This window comes from Ranitomeya imitator, chromosome 4, assembly GCF_032444005.1.
Source record: "Ranitomeya imitator isolate aRanImi1 chromosome 4, aRanImi1.pri, whole genome shotgun sequence".
Taxonomy (NCBI): Eukaryota; Metazoa; Chordata; class Amphibia; order Anura; family Dendrobatidae; genus Ranitomeya; species Ranitomeya imitator.
The window spans coordinates 332,305,511-332,317,576 of NC_091285.1; the positions used below are offsets into that span (position 1 = coordinate 332,305,511).

The window sequence follows — 12,066 nt, forward strand, 5'->3', positions numbered from 1 at the left end:
CCCATGGAATTATAGCTAAACTCCCTGGATAGTCCAGATAGTGAATCAGCAGCCCCAATCAAATTCCCCAAAAATTCCAAGCTGTCCTGCAGGCGCAGGGTGCATCAATGTCAGTGCGAATTATCAGCCGAGGAGGACCCACTGCTGTCACAGAGACATAAAAAAGCTAGACTGTAGTTTGTCAAAATGTGCGTGAGCAAGCTGAAATCCTCTGAGAAAGCGCTTTGTGAACAGATGAGACCAAGGTAAGAGTTTTTGCTGAAGCACATCAATCTATTGTTTACCAAAAATGGAATGACGCCTACAAAAAAAGAACACAGTACCTACAGTCAAATATGGTGGCGGTTCAAAGATGTTATAGGGTGCTTTTGCTGCCTCTGGCACTGGATGCCTTGACTGTGTGCATGGCATCATGAAATAAGAACATTATTGAAGGATTTTGGGTCGCAATGTAGTGCCCAGTGTCCGAAAGCTGGGTTTGTGTCCTAGGTCATGGGTCTTTAAGCAGGACAATGACCACAAACATCTTCAAAAAGCACTTAAATGGATGTAAACAAAGTGCTGGAGGAATCCTGAAGTTGCCAGAAATGAGATTGGATCTAAATCCCATTAAACATCTGTAAAGAGATCTTAAACATGCTGTCGCGAGAAGGCACCTTTCACGTATGAAAGACCTGGAGCAGTTTGCAAAAGAGTGGTCCAAATTCCAGTTGAGAGGTGTAGGAAGCGATTGATTGCAGTGTTTTATTCCAAAGGCTGTGCAACCAAATATAAAGTTGAGGGTGCCAACAATTTTGAGTGTCCATTTTTTGCGGTTGTGTGTGAAATTATGTCCAATTTGCCTTTTTGTCTCTCTTTTTTGTGTTTCAATACACACAAAGGAAATATATTAAAAAACATGTATAATTGCAATAATTTTCTAGGAGAAAGAGGGATTTTTGGTTCTTACCGTAAAATCTCTTTCTTGGAGCCTTCATTGGGGGACACAGGCAACCATGGGTGTATGCTGCTGTCGCTAGGAGACTGACACTATGCAAATAAAGAAAAATCACTCCTCCCCGACAGTATACACCCTTCGACAGGCACCAGGCAACTCAGTTGGTGCAAAAGCAGTAGTAGGAACAAGTATAAACAACTCAACCTATGTACCAACCCACAACAACGGCACGTTGGCCAATACGGTACAACATAAAGGGAGGGTGCTGTGTCCCCCAATGAAGGCTCCAAGAAAGAGATTTTATGGTAAGAACCAAAAATCCCTTTCTTTCTCACTTCATTGGGGGACACAGGTAACCATGGGACGTCCAAAAGCAGTCCCCAGGGCGGGATAATAAGAATAGAGAACTAGGTCGGCTGGTGCGAAACCGTCGCCTGCAGTATCTTCCTACCCAGGCCTACATCCGCAGAAGCTTGAGTGTGCACCTTGTAGAATTTCACAAAGGTGTGTATGGACGACCAAGTTGCGGCCTTACAAAACTGTGAGGCCGTAGCTTGGTCACGAACTGTCCAAGAAGCTCCCACAGCCCGGGTAGAGTGAGCCCTCACCCCTGGGGAAGGTTGTTTGTCTTGAACACGGTACGCCCCCAGTACCGCCGAAGGGATCCACCGAGCAATTGTTGACTTAGAGGTGGGGAGCCCCTTCTGACGACCTTCCGAGACGACATACAGAGGGTCGGACTGACGAAAAGTAGCAGTTCTGGCAAGGTAGACTCGGATAGCCCTGACCACATCCAAATTGTGGAGAGATTTCTCCAAAGGATGAACTGGGGAAGGGCACAAAGAAGAAAGGACGATGTCTTCATTGATGTGAAAAGCCGAAACCACCTTTGGCAGAATAGAAGGGACAGGCCGAAGGAAAACTTTGTCCTGATGAAGGACCAGAAAGGGGGAACGACAGGACTCCGCCAACCTGGAAACTCTTCTGATCGAGGTGATGGCGACCAAAAAAGCTACTTTCCAGGAAAGAAGCGAAAAAGAGATGTCCCGAATCGGTTCAAAAGGCGTACACTGGAGGGCGCCAAGCACAAGGTTGAGGTCTCAAAGAGTGACCGGAGCATAGTTAGAAGGTGCAACATGAGCAACCCCCTGAAGGAAGGTTCTCACCTGGGGGAGAGAAGCAAGGTCTCTTTGAAAGAGAATTGACAATGAAAGAGAATTGACAAGGCAGAAACCTGACCCTTTAACGTGCTCAGGGAGAGGTTCAAATCTATACCCGTCTGAAGAAATCAGAGAAGCGAAGGGAGGGAAAAAACCATAAGGGATAGACAGTTTACGACACACCATCGGAAAAAGGCCTTACAACATCTATGGTAGATACGGGAAGATGCCAGTTTCCTAGCTCTTATCATGGTTTGTATGACATGTTGAGAAAAACCTGCGTCCTTCAGGATCGCGGCCTCAACGGCCATACCATTAAATTCAGAGACCGAGAACTCGGGTGGAAGAGGGGACCCTGCGATAGAAGATACAGACGGTCAGGGAGCCTCCAAGGTACGTCCGATAACATGTTCACTAGCTCCGCGTACCAGGCCCTGCGGGGCCAATCTGGAGCTACTAAGAGAACGGGAACCCCCTCTGACTGGGATTACGAGAATCCCTTTCGACCGAAGGATGGCCATGACCGCCGCCATTAGCTTCATAAAGACTCTGGGGGCGGACGCCAAGCCGAAATGAAGAGCCGTGAATTGGGAATGTTGGTCCTGGATCGCAAAACGAAGGAACCTCTGATGCTGAACACAAATCGGAATGTGCAGATACGCATCCCGAATGTCCACAGAGCACAGAAATTCTCCCGGTTCCATGGAGGCGATCACCGAGGACTCCATCTTGAAGTGCCGAATCTGGAGGTGGCGGTTCAACCGTTTGAGGTCCAAAATCGGGCGAAGAGAGCCGTATTTTTTTTCGGAACTACAAATAGATTTGAGTAAAAACAGGAAACCGCTGGTTGGAAGGTACTGGGACGATTACCCCTGAGGTGAGAAGGGAATCGGCCGCCTGAAAAAGCCGTGGGACATGGGAGGGCCGTTTGGGTGGGCGGGAGAGGAAAAATGTCTTCCTGGGGGCGACGAAAATTCAATTTTGTAACCTGATGTGACAATCTCCCTGACCCTGGCGTCGTCGACCACCGATAACCAAGGCTCTGTGAACACAAGAAGCCTGCCTCCCACCCTGGAAAGATTACCAGGTGGAGGTGACCCGTTATTTGGAAGAAAATCTATGGTCGCGAGAACTGGAAGATTTGGAGGAGCGGCCTTTAGCTCTCCAGTGAGGGGTAGGTCTGAAAGAAGGCTTCCTTCAGTCCTTTTGAGTGGAAGACCGGTCATGCTGAGAGGAACCACCTGAGGAGGCGAAGGAGCGAAAGGGGCAAAAGGATGGGGTCCCTTTCTATTGAAGGGACACCTAGGCTTAGATTGCGGAAGAGAAGTGCTCTTACCGCCCGTGGCGCCCGAGATCATTTGGTCTAGCTGCGCTCCAAAGAGCCTGGATCCCTGGAAAGGCAAACCTGTGAGGAATTTTTTGGAAGTGGGATCTGTGCCTTCAGCCAGAGGACACGGCGAATGGCGACAATATTGCTGTTTGCCCTTGCAGAGCAAGCAGCCGCATCCAGAGAAGCATTCAGAAGGTACTTTCCAGCCAGTCAAATCTGATCTGCTAAATCCGCTAGATCCTGTGCGAGAGCCGAAGCTACAATGCCTCTGCGTAGGGTTTTAGCCCAGGCCGACACCGCTTTCGTCACCCAGGTAGAGGCGAAATTGGGGCAGAGAGAGGTACCAGAAGCTTCAAAAGCGGATTTGGTTAGAGCCTCAATTTGTCTGTCCGTGGGGTCCTTTAGAGATGCCGCGTCAGGAATGGACAGCACTGTCTGGGAGGATAATCTAGACACAGGTGGATCCACCTAAGGAGATTCGGACCATTTGCTAACAAGGTCTGCAGCAAACGGGTATAAAATGTATAAACGTTTCCTCCCTGGAAAACGTTTACCAGGGTGTTCCCAGTGTCTAGACGTAGTGTTATCAAATTCCTTATGATTGGGAAAAACTCTAGAAGGATGCTTCATCCGTTTGAAAGAAACAGAGATGTCCTGAGAAGCTTCCTCCTTAAGCTCAAGAGTTTGAAAAAATGGCAAGGCTGTCAACCATATCCTGCGTTGCGGAAGTCTGTTCTGCATCTGAGTCAGAATCCGACTGAGAGGATACATCTGACCCGACGTCTGCCTGCGAAGAGGGGGAAAGGGTAGAGAGCGGTATTCCGGCTGACGCAGCTGGATCCGGAGAAGTGGATGAAGAACTAGACAGAAAACGCTTTCTGGTTCTTTTCTCAAGTCTGCCCTTGTGAGGATCTTGGACAGGTGCGAGTGAATCGCTGTGAGAAGCGTTCGTGGCACTGGTGGCAGTAGTCAGCAGTGGAATACGTTCTAGTACCTGAACCAGGGACTGAGACAATTTAGTCAGGTCGGAGACTGACTGAGACATTGCAACAGCCCACTCCAGGGGAGTGCACTCATCCTGAGCATTAGGGGCCTCCTGAGAGATGGACATGATGAAAGGTCTGCAGCGCGATGCACAGGAGGCAGCTGGCCAGGAAAGCACAGGCTGCGAGAGTCTGCTCGTGCAGAGAACGTGCCAAACAGTGGGGCGTGGCCGGCTGAAGAGAAACCAAGTGCCCAATAGGCTGGCAGGGAAAAGGGGGGTGTGGCCCGCCGGAGCGTGGCCAATACCAGTGCTAGGCTGCAAGCGAGGTGTGTCCAGCGCTGGGAACGAGGAAGAAAAAGGGGCGCGGAAAGGACTATGTGGAAAAAACACGCTGCGAGGAAAGAGGCGCGAGATTTAAATAAAAGAGCGCCCGATGGCCCCCGAATCCCCTAGCCCGTGCAGCGGCGAGTGCTGCTGGATAATAAAGTTAAGTACCCTGCATGGAGATTGCGACGATGCAGGGACTGGAAGGGGATTGGGAGGGACTGCTGTTGCTTGAAGATCTTCCTACGTGAAGATGAGGAACACATCAGGATCCCTTGATGGCAGAAAGGGTCCTGGGAGATGTGGTCCTCCTTCCCGCGCTATATCACCCGGCGCAGAAGACAGCATCAATCCCTTAAAAGGGGGGAGGTCACCGCAGGTGACCACCGTATTCCTCTCAGCCCACTACGAGGAGATGGTTGGTGGGGGGGAGGGGGCAGGGGAAGGCAAGGACTGGCCACCAAAAATAAACATGAACACCCCAGGGTGACATGAAACAAAGTCCTGCCCAGCGGATCCGAGAGGGTGCGATGTGGGTGATACCACACTGCTCTCTCGGTCGCTTAATGCGGGGAATCAGGGTGAGAAGAACTGCCCTCCTGTAACCCCCAGAAGTGTAGCTGAAACGAAAGGGAAAAAGATTAATAAACACACACAATCCCTGAAAGAAAAATAAATGCGGATCTGGTGTTAGATCCAGGTCCGCCTCCTACAGACACTAAGCAAAAACGGAGTTGCTTGGTACCTGTAGGAGGGTGTATACTGCCGAGGAGGAGTTATTTTTCTTTATTTGCATAGTGTCAGCCTCCTAGCGACAGCAGCATACGCCCATGGTTACCTGTGTCCCCCAATGAAGCGAGAAAGAAATACTTAATTTTCTGGAACAATTTCACCGACTGTATATAAACACACACTTTCTTATTATATAAAATCACAGCTTTCTCCTCTTGGACTTATCTTTTGTTCTCAGAATTGTCAATTTACTTGTAAAATTTGTCTTCAGTGAGTACAGATTTTTCTGGAAGTGACAATGGATGCTCAAAGTTCTACTGAAATTGCAGCAGAATGTCTGTATCTGTCTTTAACTTCTCCACCTCCCCCCCCAGACAGTTATAACCCCTTAGTGACAGAGACAATTTTCACCTTAATGACCAGGCCAACTTTTAATGACCACTGTCACTTTATGAGGTTATAACTCTGGAACGCTTCAACGTATCCTCCCGCTTCTGAGAATGTTTTTTCTGACATATTGTACTTCATGTTAGTGGTGAAATTTATTCAAAAAGACTTGCGTTTATTTATGAAAAAAAAAGGAAATTTGGCAACATTGTTTAAAATGTTGCAATCTACAAACTTTTAATTTTTGTGCCCTTAAATCAGTGATGTTACACAAAATAGTTAATAAATAAAATTTCCCACATGTCTCCCACATCATGTCTCTAACCCCAACTGCAAAGAACGGAGAAAATACTATTTTTTTATTTCATTATTTTTATCTAACTAAGAGGGTGACAAAGGGGGGTTTGACTTACTATTTCATTTATTTTGATCACTGTGATAGGGTCTATCACAATGATCAAAACTAACCAATAGGAAAAATCCCTTATTGTTGCTGGGTACCAGCTGGCAGATCTTGGCGAGCGCACGTGCCCACCATTTTCTTCCAGGAAGATGACGTAGAAGGCGGGGGGACGGAGCAGGAGGATCTGGGGGAGAGGTACCATTTCTCTCTCCTCTGATATGCTAGATCATATCAGAGGAGAGAGAAATGAATGGAAAATCTGACTTTTTTTTTTGTGATCACCATTATTCAATGACAGGGGAGTTGTAAAAACCGACACAAACCATGATTTTCTGACTCTGGGGGGCGCTATACACTTATTTATCAGTGCCTTGTTGTTTTTTTTCTGGCAGGTATTCTGTAAGCTTGAATATTACATACCAACAAAGGGTTGTAGTTTCCACAAGCTCCATATGTTTCTTCATCCCTTAAGTAGATTGGAAGGGCCATGAGCCTTTCAAGCAATGATATACTAAGCCCATGTGCCAAAGCAATTTTAGACTTTATCACTGGTCCAAGCTGCATAGGATCTCCTGCAAGAATGATCTGTAACAGTAGAGGTTATTTGTAAAAACTAAATCTCTTATATAATAGTACTACAGTTGTTTTTTTTTTAAGTCCTCCTACCTGACCAGTGACTTCCGATACTAAACCCAGAGGTATGAGACACTCCGGCTCAGTGGCTTGTCCAGCTTCATCAACTATTACATGAGTGAAGTGTCCAACTCTGTCATGATTTAAGATGACAGCATTCAGTTACACTTTTTGCATTTCTTTGTAAACAGTTAAAACTATATGTAGGCAATAAAGCCAAAGAACATAAATCCTCAGGATCCCTCTTAAAAATGATTTGCTCCTTCCTGAAGGAAACATCATCTCAAGACTGCCTTCTAGACTAGTGCAAAAGCACCGCAGCCCATCAAATAAGCATATGACAGTATGAACCATGGGTAAGTGACATAAAGAAAAGCATAAGTCTGGGGGGAGAATGAAGGCAGGTTTTCAGACTTTCATCAGGCTCTGTAGGTAAGCTGGTGTTACTAATCATAGCTGCACTAGAATAGATCTGCCCTAATAAGAAGCTTACTAGTCAACACTGTAGAAGATACACACTGAATATAATAATGTTTTATTGCACCCAATATCTTTTTCTTTCCACATACTGAAAAGTGCAAGGCAACACAAAGAACAAAAAAAAAACCCTTTAGTTAACTACTCCTGAACAAATCGACAGACTTTAAATGTCCAGGTGGTTGACACTTTACTTTGCGCTGATGTTCTAAAAGGCAGCTTACAGGAGATTGTACAGTTGTGGGGGTAAAGACGGCTGACTCCCCACAAAGAAGGACAACATTTAATCTGATCGCTGTGTATAGAAGCTGAACCAGCGTTTCTGTATACAGATTAGACAGCACTGCCAGTGCTCCCTTCTCCAGACCCAGCAATCATGTGATCACTGGGTGTAGAGAGGAAAATGGAGCTGCTGGTTCCTAGAAAACACAGTCATCTCTGTTATGCAGACAGGAGGTGAATTGCCAATATACCAGCCCCAGTTACAGGGAAAATAAGCAATAAAAATAAATAATGTTAAAATCCGCCCTTCCTCCAAAACATCATTTTAGATGAAACAGGGGGAAATTGTGTACATTAAATGGAAAAAAAACACATTACTGAATTGCTGTTTTTAGTCCTGCCCCATTTGTCAAAAAACAAGGCCAATATATATAATTAATTTCTACATAAAAGGGAAATGCATTTTAAAAATGTTTTATAGTGGTCCTTTGAGGTCGTAAAAAAAGAGGAAGGAATATAAAAGTGATAAAATTAAAGCCCAATGTCTCCCAAAAGAAAAAAAAAAGCCTTGGTATTGGCAGTTGCAGCAAAACAGCAATGAGTTACAGCTCTGCTCCTGCCTCTGATCTTGTCTGTGTATTGATAGCACCCATTAAGTCAGACTGACTAAAACACATGTCATGGTGTAAGAACAGGCACCCGACCACGACATATTTTTGTCATAGGTCAGGAAGGGGTTCATTCCAGTCATGGCAAATAGTTTGAAGTCATGACGCATTGTATGTCTGTGGCAGAGGTAGCTATGGTAGTCAACACTTATGCACATTATATTACTCTCTATCTGAACCACATAATGGTTTGTAAATAATCTTGTACCGAATGTAAAGGCTCCATAAACAGCACAGAAATGTAGCGAATGAAGGATCCTTTACACTTTTTCACCAGTTGGATGTGACGCCTCGTCTTTCTTCTGGATATTTGTGGAGAGCCATCTACATTTCGAGGATCTAGCTCCCACACATGCTGTGCATGCGCATATATTTTAAGGCACAAACACCATGACATTGATTTCTTCTGTTCATTCAAATATCCAGGCATACAATACCCTGAAACAAGTATCTAGGACCTCTTCAAACGCAGGCAGAACCTACTGTGTTTTGCCCATGTAACTACTTTTGGGTGTACAGCTTGAATGTTTACACCAGTGTTTCCCAACTCCAGTCCTCATGGCCCCCAACACATCAGGTTTCCAGGCTTTCCTTAGGTATTGCACAGGTGAGAACCTGCAGCAGTTTCTGATGCCTTAATAACAATTTCATCACCTTAGCAATACTAAGAGAACCCAAAAAACATGATGTGTGGGGGACCGTGAGGACTGGAGTTTGGGGAACACTGATTTACACACACAAAAAGAGAGGTTGACATTTTTGCCCAATTTCACCATCTTTTGGACATAGTAACCAAGTTCAGTTTATCTAACCTTAAACCTATTTGGTAGAACATTCCAGCACTGCTGCATGTAGAAATAATAATACGAAAGCGAGAGGCCTTCTGAACATCTTCTCCAGGTCCACAGTATGGCTTTACTATGTCATTGATTGTCTAGAAACATTAGGGAAGAAAAGTGACAAGTTTCTTCACAGTACCTGGAATGTAATACTGTATGTAACATACAGAAGCCCATTGAGTTAAAGGGAACCTGTCACCACCAAAATCAAAGGTGAGCTAAGCTCACCTGCATCAGGGGCTTATCTACAGCATTCTGTAATGCTGTAGATAAGCCCCGATGTATCCTGAAAGATGAGAAAAAGAGGTTAGATTATTCGCACACTGGGGCGGTCCCGCTGAGGTCCGGTCCGATAGGCGTCGCGGGTCCAGGGCCTCCCATCTTCTTACAATGACGTCCTCTTCTTGTCTTCAAGCTCCGACGCAGGCGTACTTTGCCTTGTTGAGGGCAGAGAAAAGTACTGCAGTGCGCAGGCCTCTCTGACCTTTCCCGGCGCCTGCGCACTGCAGTACTTTGCTCTGCCCTCAACAGGGCAAACAAAGTATGCCTGCGCCGCAGCTGCGGCGTGAAGACAAGAAGAGGACGTCATCGTAAGATAGGAGGCCCTGGACCGGACCGCGACGCCCATCGGATCTGACCGCCCGCCCAGATGAGTATAATCTAACCTCTTTTTCTCATCCTTCAGGATACATCGGGGCTTATCTACAGCATTACAGAATGCTGTAGATAAGCCCCTGATGCCGGAGGGCTTAGCTCACCTTCGATTTTGGGGGTGACAGGTTCCCTTTAAGGGCTATGGACACATTTGGCATGAAAAAAAGATTACTACTTTATTTCCACACCACCCACAGACAATACTTAAAACCTTTCTCTTGGCTTTTCTCTTGTGGGTCTGTTCTGCCACGTAATTCATGCTCTTAAATACTAACACAGCTACACTGAGCTTTTCTCCCTTGTAAACCACTTAACAAATGCAGAAGTGTGAACAAGGTCTAATGCTGAGAGAAGGGAGAGGAAGAGCAAAGGTCTAATGAATGTGTCAGATTTAGCAAAACTGCCACCTAGGTGAGGGACTGCAGCAGAAAAACCTTCAGATATTTTTAATGAAAACTAAATAAAAGTTTGCTTTATTTTGCACTTGTAAAACATATGAACTTTAAAAGAAAAAAAATGAAAGGTAACGGAAAAATGTTCATAGGGGTTGACCGAAACTAAAGAGTGAAGTTAATATTAATGTCTAATTACCGTATTTCATTTAATAAACTAACAACTTCCTGTGTGTTTTTTTTTCTCACTTCCGATGATGACCGGTTTGAGTTTCCCAGCATGCATTGGGGACTCTAAAACAGGACGTCATCGGGGGCTGGCACTGCAGTCATTGCCAAAGTTGCTGTCACCACAATGAATTTGACATTATCAAAGATGTCCTTTCCAAGAGCAGGGCTAGTTTCTGAAAAATTGAGCATGCGCCAGTTGTCAACTCAGATGCATGCTTAGTGTGTGCCCCCTGCTTGCCGCTTTATTGTTTTCAAATGCGCACTAGCTGGGTGATTCACTGCCATGTATAAAGAGAAGTGACGAGCCGGTAAGTGTCTGCCCTTTTCCTGGCTTGTCATTTCTCTTTACAGAGGGCAGGGAAGAAAACTTTTAGTGCGCATTAGAAGTAATAAAGCTGCAAGAAGGGAGCGCACACTACGCAAGCATCAAACATGATAACTGGCGCATGCTCACTACAGCAGAGACTAGCCCAACCACTGAAAAGGACATCTCTTATGGCCTCCCATTCAGGTTGGCAACTGCAGCTGTTGTAGTGACCGCAGCACTAGCCCCCGGAAGATGTCCCTAGGGCACACACAGAGACTCAAAAAAATGTCATCCGAAGAAAATAAAGAACACATATAGCAAGTTTAAGTGCACAGGCACCAAAAATAAATTTTTAATTCAAGTCCATTAGAAAACTTGCTAATTTTTATGTTAACTAGTTAGACATTAATATTAAATTCACCGTTAAGTTTCAGACCACCCCACTAAGTACTGTACATATTAGTTAAATTACATATTTCACACCCTTTATTGTAAGTATGACAAGCTATGCTATTCATAAGCAAGTGAAATCAGAACCCTTAGTAGTAGGGATGTCGAGGATTATTCATCTTTGTTATACTTCCTTCACAACCTCACCTTTTCATGTGTAGTAAAAAATGACAATGTTTTCAAGCGTATGTGTTATATATACACACAAATATAATTTTTTTTCAACAATCATTTTTGTTGTCTTTTTATTTTGTGACATTTTCTCTAGAGGCTGCTTTGTACAACTTCTAAAACATTAGAAGAAATGCATGGAGAAAAACACCAGAAAAAAAAAATTGCAGAGTTTTGTTATTCACCATAAAATCTTACTCGTAGTCTTCATTAAAGATACACAGAAACCATGGGTTAGTCTGTTGCCAGCTAGAGGCTGACACTAATAATACATCTTAACTGAAAATTGGCCTTTGCCCAGCAGACTATACCCCACCTGCTAGGATCAGGCCTCCTCAGTTTAGTGATAAAGCAGTAAAAGACGCAAAATAAATTAAAGTATAAAAGAAGAAAAACTCCAATTATTCCCAGACATAAAAACAGCACCAAAAACCTTTCATTTCTCGGCTGCTTTATTGGAAGGACCCAGAAACCATGTGATGCCCTAAAGCTGTCAATGGGGTAGAAATGAAAACCAAGTATACTGTTGCGACAGAGCTTTCCCTACTTCGCTCAAGCTACCGCCTGGACAACTGCTGCCTGCAGAATGTTTCTGCCAAGGCTTGCATCTGCAGAAGCAAAGGTTTGGACCCTGTATAACTTAGAAAAAGTATGTACCGATGACCAAGTAGATGCCTTTCATAGTTGCAGAACTGATGCTTGGTGAAGAGCAGCCCAGGAAGCTCTTGCAGCCTGCAGAGTGCGCCCTGAATGGGGGAGCACTG

The 12,066-nt window shown here is 45.0% G+C and overlaps 1 protein-coding gene across 1 annotated transcript in view; it reads right to left on the reverse strand.

The window, feature by feature from the left end:
* The window catches only part of MOV10L1 (Mov10 like RNA helicase 1), a 317,167-nt gene that overhangs the window by 34,160 nt on the left and 270,941 nt on the right, over positions 1 to 12,066 (reverse strand). Inside the window, exons 18-20 of the mRNA XM_069764946.1 lie at positions 9,071 to 9,192; positions 6,925 to 7,024; positions 6,679 to 6,843 (exon numbers count right to left, since the gene is read on the reverse strand). Coding sequence (XP_069621047.1) covers positions 6,679 to 6,843; positions 6,925 to 7,024; positions 9,071 to 9,192 — 387 coding nt within the window. The remainder of the gene's footprint in view (positions 1 to 6,678; positions 6,844 to 6,924; positions 7,025 to 9,070; positions 9,193 to 12,066) is intronic.